At 38.9% G+C, this 17,753-nt stretch overlaps 1 protein-coding gene across 16 annotated transcripts in view; it reads right to left on the minus strand.

Moving 5' to 3' along the window:
- Positions 1–17,753, minus strand: part of PHACTR4 (phosphatase and actin regulator 4) — a 76,638-nt gene that overhangs the window by 52,291 nt on the left and 6,594 nt on the right. For 9 of the 16 annotated variants that reach the window (XM_005875110.2, XM_014546821.1, XM_005875113.2 and 6 more), the window contains one exon: positions 12,004–12,057. In XM_005875110.2, coding sequence (XP_005875172.1) covers positions 12,004–12,019 — 16 coding nt within the window. In that variant the 5' untranslated portion in view covers positions 12,020–12,057. Of the gene's footprint in view, positions 1–12,003; positions 12,058–12,735; positions 12,925–17,753 lie in introns of those variants that run through there. The other 7 variants (XM_005875107.2, XM_005875111.2, XM_005875106.2 and 4 more) reach the window with 2 other exon arrangements.

The raw sequence follows: 17,753 nt of genomic DNA on the forward strand, positions 1-17,753 counted from the left end.
GTTCTCCATCACTGCTATAGACCTAACTATACATTGGGTTCATACAATACTTCCCAGATGTTTAAATAAGGACACTTATTTTAAACCTTATAAAAATTCTAGAGTTATTACTTTAACAAAAGTAAAATTCAGACACAGAGCAGTTATGCAAATTGCCAAAAATGACAATGTTAAAATAAAAAAGCAAACATTTGTTTTTTTAGGTCACCCCTGATATTTCCAGTATGATCATCAACAAGAATGATGCTTCTTATCTCGAAAATCTATTTGAAAAGGAATTTCTTAGAAAATAAATGAAAGATCTAAAATAAAATAAAAAGTTGGCCATTTGGGACAGAGACATTTCTACTGTTCCTCAAACTAAATCTACAGTAAAAATACTCCTGCCCCAGTATTTCATGAGAAACCCAAATTACTGAAGCACAGGTTTAAAACACCTTTAACCCAAATTATGCAACTGGGGGCATTATTATTAGCAACATACAAGTATGTTTCATTACCAAGTGTTGTCTATTTACACTCCCTAAAGCAATTAGGAAGCCCCAGTTTTTCCTATTTCCCCATGTTCACCAAATTCTCCTGTTAGATATAAGACAAAAACAATAAAACAAAAAGCTCATTAAAGATACAGAAAAGGAAATATAGATGCTATAAAAACAAGTTTTGTTTTAATAATTTCCTTAAGCACAAGTCGTGCTGAATAATATGACATGAAATTCTAACATAACTATTTTTATCTGTTTATTCATTCTGCCTTGCATTAATGGTTCTTAATCTCTTTTAGAGCTGAAATTGTCTTATTCATTTTATTGTTGTTGTCTATGGCAGGTAGGGTAGTGTACCAACAAAAATTTATTGAGTTCTTTAATGAATCAATCATCCATCCATTCATTCATCCACCTTTTCACCTTTTGGTTAGGGTTAGGGTATGTAATGAGTATGAAATAAATATTCAAGCAAAACTAAATGGGCTTCATTGTAACCAACGTTAAGCTATTGCCTTGGACACATTATAAGATTATAACCAGAACTAAACAAGCACACACCTTTAGTATTAAGCCAAGCTTCTCATCCTAGCAAGAATGTCTTTTCTTTGGTGCCACTTTTTTCTCTTGTTATTTACTAGTAAAACATAATTCTTATGGGTTCTTGCTATTCAAGCCCTTTGATGATTGATTTATAAACTGAAGAGGGAAGAGACAGATTGGGGGGGCGGGGGGGATGGACAAAAGAAAACAGCCAGACCCACCTGTTTTACAGCATTTAAATTCTTTTGGGAGATCAAAGAAGAAAAACAGAAAATATAAAATCAAAGGAAACTTAAATATGAAAATTTAAATATATAAAATATTTAAATGGTCAGGTGAAAATGCAGTATTTAATCTTTCTACGCAATGAAAAAAAGGAAAGCTGTAGCTACAGATTGCAATCTACATATATAAAAGCCTAAGTGATCATTACGACCAGACGACCGGCCGGTAACTATGATGTGCACTGACCACCAAGGGGCAGACGCTCAACACAGGAGCTGCCCCCTGGTGGTCAGTGCACTCCCACAGCCAACCTCTAGCAGCTGGCCAACCTCCCGCAGTCCCTTCCCCGCACAACCCCCCCCTCCCGGCCTCGATCGCCAGCCAGGCCGAGGGACCCCACCCATGCATGAATTCGTGCACTGGGCCTCTAGTCTGATATAATGTGACTGACTACCAACAAACTCTGGTTTGATGAGGAAAAAACACAACACACATATAAACCTTCAATGAAGAATTAGAGGCCATTAGCACCATTCTACTAGCTAGCCCAATCTACTACTATCACCTTTTAACGGAAGTCTCTATTAAAAGGTAGGTGGGTGTGTGCAGGTGTGCATGTGTTTTGTATTCCATTGATGTTTCAAACTGCAATCTTGTAAAAACTATCCTACCTTTGAGTCAACTCAAAGCTCTATCATGAAAAGGTCATTTTTAACATTTAGAACTCTAAGCAAATGCAAATGTTCATCTTATTGCACTGTCTCAGAATTCCCAAAATAATGTTAATTAGGGAAAGAGTGAACATTCCTGTTTTGTTCTTGCTCTAGTGGACATTTCTTCAATATTTCACTAATAAGTGTAGTAGTGTCTGTTGGTTTCAGAAAGCTATTCTTAGTCATATTTAAGGACTATGTAAGCACACTGTAAAATTTTAAAAGTGAGCTAAAAGGCCTGGCCAGCGTGGCTCAGTGGTTGAGTGTTGGAGCTCTGAACCCAGAGGTCATGGTTCGATTCCCAGTTAGGGCACATGCCCAGGTTGCGGGCTTGAGCCCCAGTGGGGGATGTCTCATCATTGATGCTTCCATCTCTCTCTCCCTTTCCCTTCTCTCTAAAATCAATTAAAATATGTTTTTAAATGAGCTAAAAGGATATTCATAGTATTCATAATATGGATTGTCACTGGGCAGTGGTGATCAAAGCAGATTACAAAATGTGTCCTAGTATTACCAATTAGTAGAAATGGAGGTACTTATTAAATATGTAAGAATAAAAATAAACTATCCTACTCTTAGTGTAATAAAAGCTTTTAGCTAAAATAGTTGAATTTTCAAAAAAAATTTTATATACAGAGATGAGCATATCCTTTTTCTATTTTGTAATAATTGATGTACTAATGTGTTTTTATTTATAGATTCCTTACTATAAAATCCTTAGATTCTGAAAGAAATACTCTTAGTCATATTCTTTTAATATAATGAAAGACTTGACATATAAAATGGGAGAAAAGCAGTTCTAAATTAGTATGTTAAAAATGTATAACTACTACATAGATAACTGCTCTGGAAAAAATCATAGAAGTAGATATAACAAAATAATTACCAGTAGTTTTATTTTTGTACCATCTTTGTTAGCTTTTATTTATCAAGATTTCATTAACTTTATAAAATAAAAGGATGTGTTTTCTATTTTTTTCTCTGCTCTACATGGTTGATTATAATTAAACTATAACTGAAACTGCTCATAAAACCCACTGGGCTAAGATGCATTTTAATTTCCTCCTGTGACTATTAGTCTATATGGGATTTTTATTTCTTGAGTCACTTTGGTAAATTATATTTTCCTAGAAAACTACTTATTTCATCAGGAACTCAACAAAGGTGCTCAAGTAATTCAGTGGATAACAGAAAATATTTTCAACTTCGTACCACATCCAAAAATTAAGTAAAAAAGAATCACTGAACCAAAAACTATAAAACATCTTGAAAAAAAATAGAGAAAAATCTTTGTGACCTTGGGTTAAGCAAAGATTTCTTTTTATTTATATATTTATTTTGATTGATTGATTTCAAAGAGAAAGAGAAACATTGATTTATTGTTCCACTTATTTATGTACTCATTGGTTACTTCTTGTATGTGCCCTGACCAGGGATCGAACCCACAACCTTGGTATATCAGGACGATACTCCAACCAACTGAGCTACCTGGCCAGAGCCAAGCAATGATTTCTTAAAAGACAAAGAGCAAGTCATAGAAACATGGAACAGACTGTCAAACCTCAGAGGAAAGGCAGGGGAGGGTTGGAAAGAGGGGGGTAAGAGATCAACCAAAGGACTTGTACGCATGCATATAAGCATAAACAATGGATACAGACAGTAGGGAGGCAAGGGCATGTGCTGGGGGGCAGGAGCAGTCAGGGAGTGGTCAATGGGGGAAAAAGGAGACATATATAATACTTTCAACAATAAAGAATTTAAGTTTTAAAAAAGATAAAGAGCATTAACCATAAAAAAAAACAACAACTGGATTTCATGAAAATAAAAATTTCTGGTCCTGCCTGGCCAGTGTAGCTCAATGGTTGAGCATCGACCCATAAACCAGGAGATCACTGTTTAATTACTGGTCAGGGCACATGCCTGGATTATAGGCTCCATCCCCAGTAGGGGGCATGTAGGAGGCAGCTGATGGATGATTCTCATCATTGATGTTCCTATCTCTCTCTTCCTGCCTTCCTCTCTCTGAAATCAGTAAAAACATATTTTTTAAAAAACAAAACAAACAGCCGAAACCGGTTTGGCTCAGTGGATAGAGCGTCGGCCTGCGGACTGAAAGGTCCCAGGTTCGATTCCGGTCAAGGGCATGTACCTTTTTCTGTTTTGTAATAATTGATGTACTAATGTGTTTTTATTTATAGATTCCTTACTATAAAATCCTTAGATTCTGAAAGAAATACTCTTAGTCATATTCTTTTAATATAATGAAAGACTTGACATATAAAATGGGAGAAAAGCAGTTCTAAATTAGTATGTTAAAAATGTATAACTACTACATAGATAACTGCTCTGGAAAAAATCATAGAAGTAGATATAACAAAATAATTACCAGTAGTTTTATTTTTGTACCATCTTTGTTAGCTTTTATTTATCAAGATTTCATTAACTTTATAAAATAAAAGGATGTGTTTTCTATTTTTTTCTCTGCTCTACATGGTTGATTATAATTAAACTATAACTGAAACTGCTCATAAAACCCACTGGGCTAAGATGCATTTTAATTTCCTCCTGTGACTATTAGTCTATATGGGATTTTTATTTCTTGAGTCACTTTGGTAAATTATATTTTCCTAGAAAACTACTTATTTCATCAGGAACTCAACAAAGGTGCTCAAGTAATTCAGTGGATAACAGAAAATATTTTCAACTTCGTACCACATCCAAAAATTAAGTAAAAAAGAATCACTGAACCAAAAACTATAAAACATCTTGAAAAAAAATAGAGAAAAATCTTTGTGACCTTGGGTTAAGCAAAGATTTCTTTTTATTTATATATTTATTTTGATTGATTGATTTCAAAGAGAAAGAGAAACATTGATTTATTGTTCCACTTATTTATGTATTCATTGGTTACTTCTTGTATGTGCCCTGACCAGGGATCGAACCCACAACCTTGGTATATCAGGACGATACTCCAACCAACTGAGCTACCTGGCCAGAGCCAAGCAATGATTTCTTAAAAGACAAAGAGCAAGTCATAGAAACATGGAACAGACTGTCAAACCTCAGAGGAAAGGCAGGGGAGGGTTGGAAAGAGGGGGGTAAGAGATCAACCAAAGGACTTGTACGCATGCATATAAGCATAAACAATGGATACAGACAGTAGGGAGGCAAGGGCATGTGCTGGGGGGCAGGAGCAGTCAGGGAGTGGTCAATGGGGGAAAAAGGAGACATATATAATACTTTCAACAATAAAGAATTTAAGTTTTAAAAAAGATAAAGAGCATTAACCATAAAAAAAAACAACAACTGGATTTCATGAAAATAAAAATTTCTGGTCCTGCCTGGCCAGTGTAGCTCAATGGTTGAGCATCGACCCATAAACCAGGAGATCACTGTTTAATTACTGGTCAGGGCACATGCCTGGATTATAGGCTCCATCCCCAGTAGGGGGCATGTAGGAGGCAGCTGATGGATGATTCTCATCATTGATGTTCCTATCTCTCTCTTCCTGCCTTCCTCTCTCTGAAATCAGTAAAAACATATTTTTTAAAAAACAAAACAAACAGCCGAAACCGGTTTGGCTCAGTGGATAGAGCGTCGGCCTGCGGACTGAAAGGTCCCAGGTTCGATTCCGGTCAAGGGCATGTATCTGGGTTGCGGGCACATCCCCTGTAGGAGATGTGCAGGAGGCAGCTGATCGATGTTTCTCTCTCATCGATGTTTCTAACTCTCTATCTCTCTCTCTTCCTCTCTGTAAAAAATCAATAAAATATATTTAAAAAAAAACAAAAAAAAAACAAAACAAACAGCCCTAGCTGGTTTGGCTCAGTGGATAGAGCGTTGGCCTGTGGACTGAAGAATTCCAGGTTTGATTCCAGCCAAGTGCACATGCCTGGGTTGCGGGCTCAGTTCCCAGTAAGGGTCATGGAGGAGGCAGCCGATCAATGATTCTCTCTCATCATTGATGTTTCTATCTCTCTCTCCCTCTCCCTTCCTCTCTGAAATCAAGAAAAATATATTTAAAAATTTTTTTTTCTCTTAACAAACAACCAAAACCACAAAAAACTTCTGGTTCTGACTTGGTAACCAATCAATGTCTCTCTCTTTTCTTCCCTTTCACTTGCTCTAAAAAAAAAAATCAATGGAAAAAATATCCTCGGGGTAAGGATTAACAACAACAACAAAAAAACAGATCTTGCCCTCCATAAGTTTATAGTCTTATAAGATGACAGAAGATATTTAATATATGTTCATAACAATGCTACATTAAGTTTCTACTGAAAATCCAGGGGAAAAAATAGAACTAACATCATTTTGGGCATTATTTAATTCCAGAGGCATTTATCTCCTACACTGTAAGGATCTCAAAACTAATTAAGTTCATATTTTGTCCTTCATTCTTAAAGAGAAGGGAGGGAAGGACTGTGTTGTCAGCACATTTTGAGCTTCAAATGGTAACAACATAACATCACAAAATTTTTCCCCATAAACTTTGAAGTGAAGTGCATGTATTAGCTTTGAGCATGGCTTCTTTTTTTAAAAATATATTTTATTGATTTTTTACAGAGAGGAAGGGAGAGGGATAGAGAGTTAGAAACATCGATGAGAGAGAAACATCACACAGCTGCCTCCTGCACATCTCCTACTGAGGATGTGCCCACAACCAAGGTACATGCCCTTGACTGGAATCGAACCTGGGACCTTTCAGTCCGCAGGCCGACGCTCTATCCACTGAGCCAAACCAGTTAGGGCGAGCATGGCTTCTTAACGTATGTCCTTAACAGCTAGGAAAAAAAACCTTTATAATGTAATATGATTTATAAATTCAGATACAGAGTAGGAAGGAAATAATTGATTTCATTTGTTTAGGATATGGCTTCTGTTTTCTACCTCAACAAACTGCTTCTCCTATTTCCTATGTGATAAAAATTCTAATCTAAAGGGGAAATTATCTTGTAAATCTGTTTCCAGAACACCACACATAAGAATAACCTAGTTTCAAATTCATATTAATAATCTACTCATTAAATTATTTCATCAAACACATACCAAAAAAATTTTAAACAAAAATGTGTTCACTTCTACAGAAGGGAGGGCACTACAGAAACTTAATGAAGTCAGAAGATTTAAAACATTTTGGGAAGGCAATTTAGTATACCTACAGACAGATCCTCTCCTATATCAAAAAACCTTTAGCCCAGGTGCCATCTCCCTGTCTCTTGAGCAAATGCCCCCCACCCCACCCTACCCCTGCCTTTCTTTCTTTCCTTCTTTCTTCCCTCAAGGTGCAGACCTTTGCTTTCTTCCTCCTAAGCTCTAAGGGCCCTTCTTTCGCCTCTGTAACACTCTCCCTGAGTTCACACAGCCCAGCTGGTTCACTTCTTCCACAGCTCATTTCTTCATAAAAAAAACCCAAAAACTTGCCCGGCTGGCATGGCTCAGTGGTTGAGCATCAACCTATGAACCAGGAGGTCATGGTTCATTTCCAGAAAATACATGCTGGTTTAGGGCGGGATCCCCAGTAGGGGGCATGCAGGAGGCAGCCGATCAATTATTCTCATCATCGATGTTTCTATCTCTCTATCCTTCTCCCTTTTTCTCTCTCTGAAAATCAATAAAGGGAAAAAATTTAAAAAGAAAGAGGAAGGCATAAGATTCAGGAAACGAAAGAGGAAAAACAGGAGAGAAGCAGAGTCACCAGGTAACTAGGAATATTTTAGGATGACAGCTGTGTACCACCAGTCCAGATTGGAGCAGTCTAACTCAAGAGACATACTGAGGTCTGTCATCACCATCCTCTTCTCAAAGATAAGAACATAGTGTCCAGGTGAGCCTGACCAACAACTTGCCTTGACTACATACTGGTGAATTTCTTCTCAAAACACTCACTTGCCTAATGAGCTCAGAACACTCATTTCACTCCACAAAAGTGTTCTTTATCCTACAGCTGTGCGTAGGGCACACTCAATTTAGGAAATACCACAGAACTACTCACTCCCTCTGACCACATTTCTGCCAAATGTCCAACTAACTGTGTTCACTTCTGTAGAAGGGAGGGTACTACAGAAACTTAATGAAGTTGTCAGAAGCCTGGTCCTACTCAATACAATTTCCAGGACTAAGTCTTGACTTTGCTAATGATTTTCACAGAAGAACCTCTATGAACCTCAGGAAGCTGAAGTAAGTATGGTCCATCAATCACTGGGGATCCCTGAGATCCTTTTAGGAGTCCAAGAGGTACAACTATATACTTAATAATGCTAAAGAATTATATGCCTTTTTCACTGTGTTGACATTTGCACTGATGATCCAAAAGCAATGGTGAGCAAAACTGCTGGTACCCTAACACAAATCAAGGCAGCACCACCAAATTGTAATAGGCCTCAAATTCGTCACCACTATATAATTAAAGTTAAAAATAACACCAGCTTTAAGAATGTCCTTGATAAAAATATAAAAATTATTAGTTTTAATAACTCTCAATCCTTTGGTACATGTCTTTTATTGTGTGTGATGAAATGATAAGAATGCATAAAGCATATACTTAAGTGCAATGGTTACCTTCAGAAAAGGCACTTGTGTGATTGAGTTGCAAGCTGAGCTAGCCAATTTTTTTCATAAGATACCATTTTCAAAGGAAAGATTGAATGACAAATTATGTTATTCATGCTTAGATATTTGACAGACATTGTCTCAAAATAGAATAAAAACAAAACAAAACCTGATAGTATGCATTGTCAGTGATATTAAGTCAAGCTTTCTAGAGAAAATTTAAAATTTGGAAAACATATCCACTAGAGTGAGCTTGACAGCTTCTCAAGATTTAAAGACTTTTCCAATGAGATCAGTAATGGTATTTACAAATGTCAATACTAACAAAATTAATGGATTTTAAACTATAAATAAAATGTGTAAACATTTGTCCATGTAGGAAAGGTCCTAGAGGCCATAGGTTAGTCCCACTGGAACTTGATGGATAAAAATCCCTCATTTTATTTTTAGAATAGAAAACATAATTCTTTTTCAATACATCTACATAACTGTTAGCCAAACCGACTTAACAAAATTCTCACCCATATTATACAGACTCCATCTTCTTAGAAACAAAACTCATTTTACATTCAGAATCTTTACTTTGTCAAATGGAATTGAGTGGACTATAACTCAGTAAACCAAATTCTTATCATATGTATGTTTTGTAAGCAACGAAGAAAAAAATCAGTATAACATTTGAAGAAGGAGTGGAGGAAACAGAGAATGAGACTGGTTGTTAAATATGTAACTATGAATCATTTCCATTTTTTTCTAAAATCCACATATGAATGTAAATGTTAATTTACAAATTCCAAGATTTAAAGTATTAGAGGAAAAATCTTCTCACTAGCACAGAAGACAACTTTTTTCTCATATTAGTGATCAAAAGTACATTTCAATTTATGTTTCAATTGACTATTGGCCAACTTTAACTTCCATAGCAACTCTCACTATGTTATCCTCTAATAAATTTAAGTTATAGTTAATTTAAGTTAAATTTAATTAGCTTAATGATAAATTTAATTACTTACATTAAATTAAATTTAAGTTATGCTTGTGTTAGGTGATGTAAGTCAGAGAGAAAAATAAGTTTCCAGTAAAAACCTTTGGAGTTATTGTATGTTACTCTTTTTTTTTTTTTTTTAAATATATTTTATTGATTTTTCACAGAGAGGAAGGGAAAGGGATAGAGAGTTAGAAACATCGATGAGAGAGAAACATCGATGAGAGAGAAACATCGATCAGCCGCCTCCTGCACACCTCCCACTGGGGATGTGCCCGCAACCAAGGTACATGCCCTTGACTGGAATCGAACCTGGGACCTTTCAGTCCACAGGCCGACGCTCTATCCACTGAGCCAAACCAGTCAGGGCAATATGTTACTCTTATTGGCCATATACTAGTAGGCATGTTCTTTAGGATTTGTCACCAGGCAACTACAATCAACTCAATTTACTAAGTTAAATTGTTCATAAATAATCCACTCTAGAACTAACTTGGGCCCTAGCCGGTTTGGTTTCAGTGGATAGAACTTCGGCCTGCGAACTGAAAGGTCCCAGGTTCGATTTTGGTCAAGGGCACATGCCTGGGTTTTGGACTCGATCCCCAGTGGGGGACTTGCAGGAGGCAGCCAATCCATGATTCTCTCTCATCATGGATGTTTCTATCTCTCTCTCCCTCTTCCTTCCTTTCTGAAATCAATAAAAATATATTTTAAAAAACACAAATTATTAACAAAACAAAACAAAAAAAAGAATTAACTTGGTAATGAAACTAAATTGCCCTCTGGTGTTCAATATAAGGATTTCACTGATGAACTAGATGTAAGTACCCTCTCTTCAGGGAAAAAAAACAAAACAAAGATCCTAAAGAAGCCACTTAAGATCATTAAAATCAAAGGAGCCCGACCCTAGTGGCTCAGTGGTTGGTCATCGAACTATGAACCAAGAGGTCAGGGCACATGCCTGGATTGCAGGCTTGATCCCCAGTAGGGGGCGTACAGGAGGCAGCCAATCTATGATTCTCTCTCATCACTGATGTTTCTCTCTCCTCCTTTCCCTTCCTCTCTTAAGTCAATAAAAAAATACTTTAAAAAAAAATCAAAGGAGAAATTCTGATTTTGTAAGATTTTCAAGAACAGTCTTCTCACTGAACCGAGTGGCTCAGTTATCTGAAGCATCATCCCATACACCAAAGGTTGTGGATTCGATTCCCCTTCAGGGCACATACCTAGGTTGCAGATTCCATCCCCGATCGGAGGCAATGTATGAGGTGGAACTGATCAATGTTTCTCTCTCTCCTCCCCGCTTCCTCTCTCTCTAAAAAAAGAAAAAAAAAAAGTCTTCTCAAAGCCCAGCTATTAATCTGAGCTATTACTTGTACAAGTTAGGTCAAAGTGCCTAACTAACCACAGTCATCTATGGTAACTGGACATGACAAGAATATAAACTTGGTAACATTTTTACTATACTTCTTCAAGTTACACTGGCATTTTTTCCCCATTTGGTAAAATATATTTACCAATGTTACATCTAACAAGGGGTTAATTTCCAAAATATATAAGGAACTCATGTAGCTTAACAAAGGAAGACAAACAATCCAATTAAAAACTGGGCAAAGAAACTTAAATAGACACTTCTCCAAAGTGGACATGTAGATGGCCAAGAGACATGTGAAAAAATGCTTCAAGTCATTAATAGTCAGAGAGATGCAAATTAAAACGACAATGAGGTATCACCTCACACCTGTCAGAATGGCTATCATCAACACATCAACAAATGACAAGAGCTAGGGAGGATGTGGACAAAAGGGAACCCTAGTACACTGCTGGTGGTGGGAATGCAGACTGGTGCAGCCACTATGGAAAACAGTATGGAGTTTCCTCAAAAATTAAAAATGGAACTGCCATTTGTAGTGATCCCACTTTTAGGAACATATCCTAAGAAACCCAAAACACCATCAGAAAGAATATATGCACCCCTATGTTCATAGCAGCGCAATTTACAATAGCTAAGATCTAGAAACAGCCCTAGTGCTCATCAATAGATGAGTAGATAAAAAAGGATTCGGTACATTTATACCATGGAATACTATGCAGCCGTAAAAAAGAAGGATCTCTTACCCTCTGAGACAGCATGGAGGGACTTGGGGAGTATTATGTTAAGTGAAATAAGTTAGTCAGAGAAAGACAAGTATCACATGATCTTACTCATCTGTGGAATCTAATGAACAAAATAAACTAATGAACAAAATAGATCCAGAGACACAGAAGCATGTAACAGACTGACGAATCTCAGAGGGAAGGCAGGGGTGGATAGGGAGAAATTAACCGGGGAACTTACAGGCATATGTATGCATAACCCATGGACACAGAAAATAGTGTGGTGAAGACCTGGAGAGAGGCGGCGGGGGAAGGGTAGAGGGGTCACTGGGGAGAAAAAAAGGGGAGAGATTTATAATACAACAATAAAGATAAATTTTTTAAAAGTGTAGATGATACTCACCCAATGGATCTTCCATGCCACTATTAACCAGTTTAGGGAGGTAGGGTATAGTTTCTAAAAAGAGAAAATAGTAAATAATATATTTAAAACATATAATCCATATGCTTTTTAAAAAAATAAACCCAGTTCAGTACCAGTGATTATAATTTAAAACTAGAACATAATAGAAATGTACAACTAACTGAGAACATTGCCAACTGGGATTTATTTTCAAGGAGTTGAATACAGATTCATAATATAAAAATATCATAAACTTGAAGGGTAATTTTCATTTTAAAATATATCATTTTCAGTTTCCTCAAATAAGTTCCCTTTCCAAACCCCATCTTGAATTATTAGAGTGTAAAAGCCAAAATTTTATGTTATGAAAAAACAAAACAAAACACCACCTCCGAAACTCATATAAACACCTGAGAAAGGATATGAGCATATCTTAGAAGGAAGGAATTGGTTTGCCTAAAGAAAGTAGAAGTTATTTTAGATATAGGAGGATGGTTCAGTTAAGTTATAAGTTTAGAATGATCAAATATGAAAATAAAGCAAAAAAAATTGTTTTGAAAGAAATGTGACTAAGTATAGATATCCAACCTCCTTCACCCTTAATTAAGAGAAGGATCAAATCTGCCAATCTTGCTTCCTGTCTCTTTCATGGTTTGGATCCCAAGGGATTTCCCTAATAAACAGTCTGAATTCTAAAGTCCAATTCAGAGTGTATTTTCAGAGAAAAAGTACCTACTAACAGTTGGTGCCACATGCGATCTGAGAAAACTGGAAATATGATGTGGTTCTGGAGGTGAATTGCTCACAGACTAGATGGCAATGAGGACTCCATCACTGGTGGTGGGTGTAACACAGATAATCCTTGGCAGAAGGTGCTGGTCTAATTCTTACACTTTCACCAGTGATGATAGTGTTGTCTATCTGTGGAATGGAATACTCCAGTTGACTAGATGTATCAGGCACGTGAAAAGTAAGGGGAAACAATGACTATGACAATGAAATTGAATAGCTATTATTAAATTCAATTGATGCTCTAGAAAAAGATAACAAAAAGCTAGGAGTGATTAACAGTCAAGTGAATGTCAAATATGAAAGCCATAGGACCTCCTAGGTAAACATACAAAGAGGCTTTTTTTTTCTGTGACAGTAGGAGGACAGGAAAAACTGAAGACCAGGCTCATCAGAATAGCCCAGCTCCAAAGAAAGTTAACTCTCAACCAGGGAAGTATGCTATGCCAACATCAGGACCCTGATTAGGAAAAAGGGACTCTAATCCACAAGATGGAGACAACAGAGTTGAAACCCCTCCAAAATCTCAAATACCCAAAAACTCCTTAACCCCTTCTGACTACAAAAGTGGCCCTGTAAGAGCTAGCGCTCTCTCCTCACGTGAAGATAATGCAGACGACTCCCCTACCTGTTCAATAAAACAGTGCCCCTCAGGATCTGCCACCTCCATGCCCCCTGGCTCATCGGTCTTTAATTTATAGTAGGTCAGTACTGTGTCTGATAAGGTCAGAACTACAACCTCAGAGAGTTACGAGAAAGACTTAGCCAGCATGTACCAGGGGAGTACAAATGTGACCGAATTCTGAGTGTTTGAACATGAGGATCAGAACATCCATATATATATAGATATATATATATCTATATATAAATATATAGATATATATCTATATATACAAATATATATGTGTGCACGGACACGGGTTCTAAGGAAAGACAAAAGGAGGAAGTAAACGCGGAAGAGGAGAAGAATCAGAGAGTGAAGGGAAGATGGAAGGAGGGGGTCAAGGAGGAGAGAGCAGGTTCCAGCAGCCGCTCTGCTCCAGCGGCGGCGAGGCCGGTTCAGCACCGCGGACAGCTCCCGCCTTTGTCTTGGTCCGAACTCCGAGCGCAAAGCACAGCCGGGCGGCGACCGTGAGCGCACTGGCTGACTTCCCCGGAGAACCTACTTCGGGAAGAAAAAGAAAGAGAGGAAAACCAAAGGTGGGAGCTGGAGTTTTCCCGTCCTCTCCCGCTTCGTCCGAACTCGGCCCTGATCCCATCCCCCGGCATCACGGCAGCCGATTTTAACTCCGTTTCCCGAGGAACCTCGCTTCTGCCTACACGGTGTTGGGGACCAGGGAGTCCTGGCGGCGAGTTCCGATTACGGTTGGCGGGCCGCTGCAACCTTCCGCAGCCCCTCCCCCCCAGCCAGCCCAGCCCCGATTGGGCCCATCTCCTCCCCCCACAGACCCACCTCCTGCCATCTCCTCCTTCCCACAGGCCCAGCCCCAATCTGCCCCAATTGGGGCCGGGCCAGCTGGACCCCACCCATGCATGAATTCATGCACTGGGCCTCTAGTATAAGATTAAAAAGGGAGGCGACTGATCATTCTCTGGAGATACAAAATTTAACACCCTGGTCAAAAACTTCAAGATCTGGTGTGAACTTACTACCACTAGGATGGTTCCTGAAAGCTGGAAAAGTGATGGTCCATGTTAAATAAAGTAGCAATGCCAAAACCGTAGTGGCAGACAGTGGAGAAAAGGATTAAAAGTTTCGGGGAAGTAGGCTTGTTGAAGTGGTCAGAAAACCCATCAAAAGATTATGTTCCTTGGAATAGTCAAGAGAATATCATCAGGAATGTGCTAGTGAGAAGGGGCACCAGTATTAAGAAGTTAATAGCTGTTCTCCTCCATAGGAGAGGTTGTTACACAACTAACCTCACTGACAGCAAAGGTGATGGATGACAAGACCCTGAAACAAAGGAGACCAGCCTGTGGTACTTAACTGTTAGAAGCTAGATGGACACAATCCTATATAATAAAAGGCTAATATGCAAATAGACTGAACAGCTAAATGACTGGTCGCTATAATGTGCACTGACAACCAGGGGACAGATGCTCCTCACAGGGATCTGCAAGTCAAACATCCCCCGAGGGCTCCCGGACTGTGAGAGGGAGCAGGCTGGGCTGAGGGAATCCCCCCCCGCCCAGTGCATGAATTTCGTGCACCAGACCTCTAGTTACTACATAAAGACCAGCAAAATCAGAGTGCCAGTCAAAGGGATCTGACTTAAATTTATGGAGATAGTTAATAAAACATGATGTCACTAGCAGCAAAATGACAAGCAGCCAATAAGAGCAGTTCTCTATCTGTAATCTATGTATATAAAAATCTAATATGCAAAGTGTCCCTTCAGGAGTTTGACCGACCAGGAGTTCAATTGCTCGCTATGACGAGTGCTGACCACCAGGAGGTAGCGTAGAACAAAGGGAGGCCCAGGCCTGCGGCCGGCTGCCGCTAGGACCCTACTTGTGCATGAATTTCGTGCACTGGGCCTCTAGTATTGACATATGAACATCCAAACCTGGCCCTGGCCAGGTAGTAGCTCAGTTGGTTAGTATCCTCCCAACACGCCAAGATTGTGGGTTCAAACTCCAGTCAGGGCACATACAAGAATCAAACAATGAGTGTATAGCCCTAGACCAGGGGTGGGCAAACTTTTTGACTCGAGGGCCACAATGGATTCTTAAACTGGACCAGAGGGCCGGAACAAAAGCATGGATGGAGTGTTTGTGTGAACTAATATAAATTCAAAGTAAACATCATTACATAAAAGGGTACGGTCTTTTTTAGTTTTATTCATTTCAAACGGGCTGAATCCAGCCCGCAGGCCGTAGTTTGCCCACGGCTGCCCTAGACGGTTTGGCTCAGTGGACAGAGCATTGGCCTGCGGACTGAAGAGTCCCAAGTTAGATTCCGGTCAAGGGCACATGCCTGGGTTGCAGGCTTGATCCTTCTTAGTAGGGGTGCAGGAGGCAACCAATCAATGATTCTCTCTCATCATTGATGTTTTTCTCTCTCTCTTCCCTCTCCCTTCTTCTCTAAAATTATGCACATATATGTGTGTATGTCTATACACACACACACACACACACACACACACAATAACAACAACAAAAAACCCACAGGGCTTGCTTAAACCTTTTACTAAAGAAGTTACAGGCCTGGTGCATAACTACCCACTATGACCTGACCAGTTAGGAATTTATGATCAGATCACCCTATGAGGTTACTTTCTGTTAGATTTATTACAGTGCCCCCTTTTCATCCGCAGTAACACCAAAACAAACCAAGGATAGATCAAGATGCTGAGGGCAGTCACCCCAATAAAAAACCAGACCCCTATGCCCAGTTTCTGGACCTGAACCAATTTCAGATCCTGAACCCTCTGACTGAAGGAATCCAGGTCCCCAGGAGAAAGGAACCAGTTAATACCAAAGCAAGTGTAATAATTCCCTAAGAAATCTATGGCTCTAAGACCTAATATGCCCCTGCACTTGAAGTTTAATACTCTGCAGTTGCTGTCTTGAAATTCTTAATAATTTTATCTATAAATTTGTGTTCTGTAAGTGAAGTCTGATGGGGAAAATGAAACGTGCTGGGGGCTTAAAGCTCACACACATGATCTATCTCCTACTGTTTTCCCAGGAGGGTCCTCTTGGCCACACCCTCTGGCCCCACCTGGCCATCCTTTCCTTGCCTGGGCTTGGGAGAACTGTGGCACTTTTAGTGGGCAATTTCTCTTACTCATTCTCAGTCCAGGAGTACTGGGCACACAAATAATGTAGTTGGCCCTGCTTATGGCCATTCATTCAGGTAACTGTAAACTGTTTTGAGGACAGGTTGATATTGACAGCTGGAGTCTAGAAGTGTCATCATGGACTTAAGAGGACCAGGAAATAAATTGAGTCCTGGCCCAAGATCCGGCCCACTGGGTCTGTGGACCCTTCTGGCGGTCATTTCCCAGGGCCCCGAGTATATAACTGAAAGAGATATACTTGGAAATTAGCACACCCCCATTTTTAAAATTGTTTGAGCGTACATTTATTAAAGCTGTGGACAATGAAACAAGGAAGGGCCTAGGACAGAAAAAGCAACTGGAGAGAGCCTGAGCCTACTCTGACTCTCTAGAAACAACATGGTAAAGAAGTGAGCTGTTAGCCACCAGGGGTTCAGAGAAAAGGGGGCTTAGAGGCAAAATCAGGAGGTTAGCCCAGGATGAGCTGCTGCTACCCATTGGCCCTCTGGGCAAGTATCGTGGGGACCCTTAGAGTTTAGGAGGAAGAAAATTCACTTGAATAGGGGATCCTATGGGTGTGCTCCAAGGAGGGTGTGCCAGTGCAAACCCCATCTGAATGCTTGGCATGTGGGATATTATTCAATATTTATAACTATTAAACTGGAAATATATTTATTTTAAAATATTAAAATCCATTATTAGTAAGGTTGGTTGTGAATAAACAAGAACTGTAAATTGTTCGTAGCACTGAATATTAGAGGACTGATGTTGGCAAACAATTTGGTAATACCAAGAAAGCAATATATACATGTATACCTGCTAATTTCATATTAAAAGAAAAACACATTACAATAAGAAGACCTATATGTATCATTACTGGTAATAACTATTAACCATTTGTAATGGTTAAATAAATTGAAACCAACAACATAGGAATCTTTAACTCAGTTTAATTTGCACATACGGGTACTGTTTAGTAGGGAGTATAAAGAGATAAACTACAAAGGGAAAAGTGCCTGTAGATATATAGACAAAGTGCTTTGGGATCACTCAAGCTATGGATGAATAATTAATTAATCCTTTATACCAATTTTTAAAAATGTTTTTATTGATTTTTAGAGAAGGAGGAAGGGAGAGGGAGAGGGAGGAGAGGGAGAGGGAGAAGGGGAGGGGAGAGGG

The sequence above is a fragment of the Myotis brandtii genome, unplaced genomic scaffold, assembly GCF_000412655.1.
Source record: "Myotis brandtii unplaced genomic scaffold, ASM41265v1 scaffold456, whole genome shotgun sequence".
Lineage (NCBI taxonomy): Eukaryota > Metazoa > Chordata > Mammalia > Chiroptera > Vespertilionidae > Myotis > Myotis brandtii.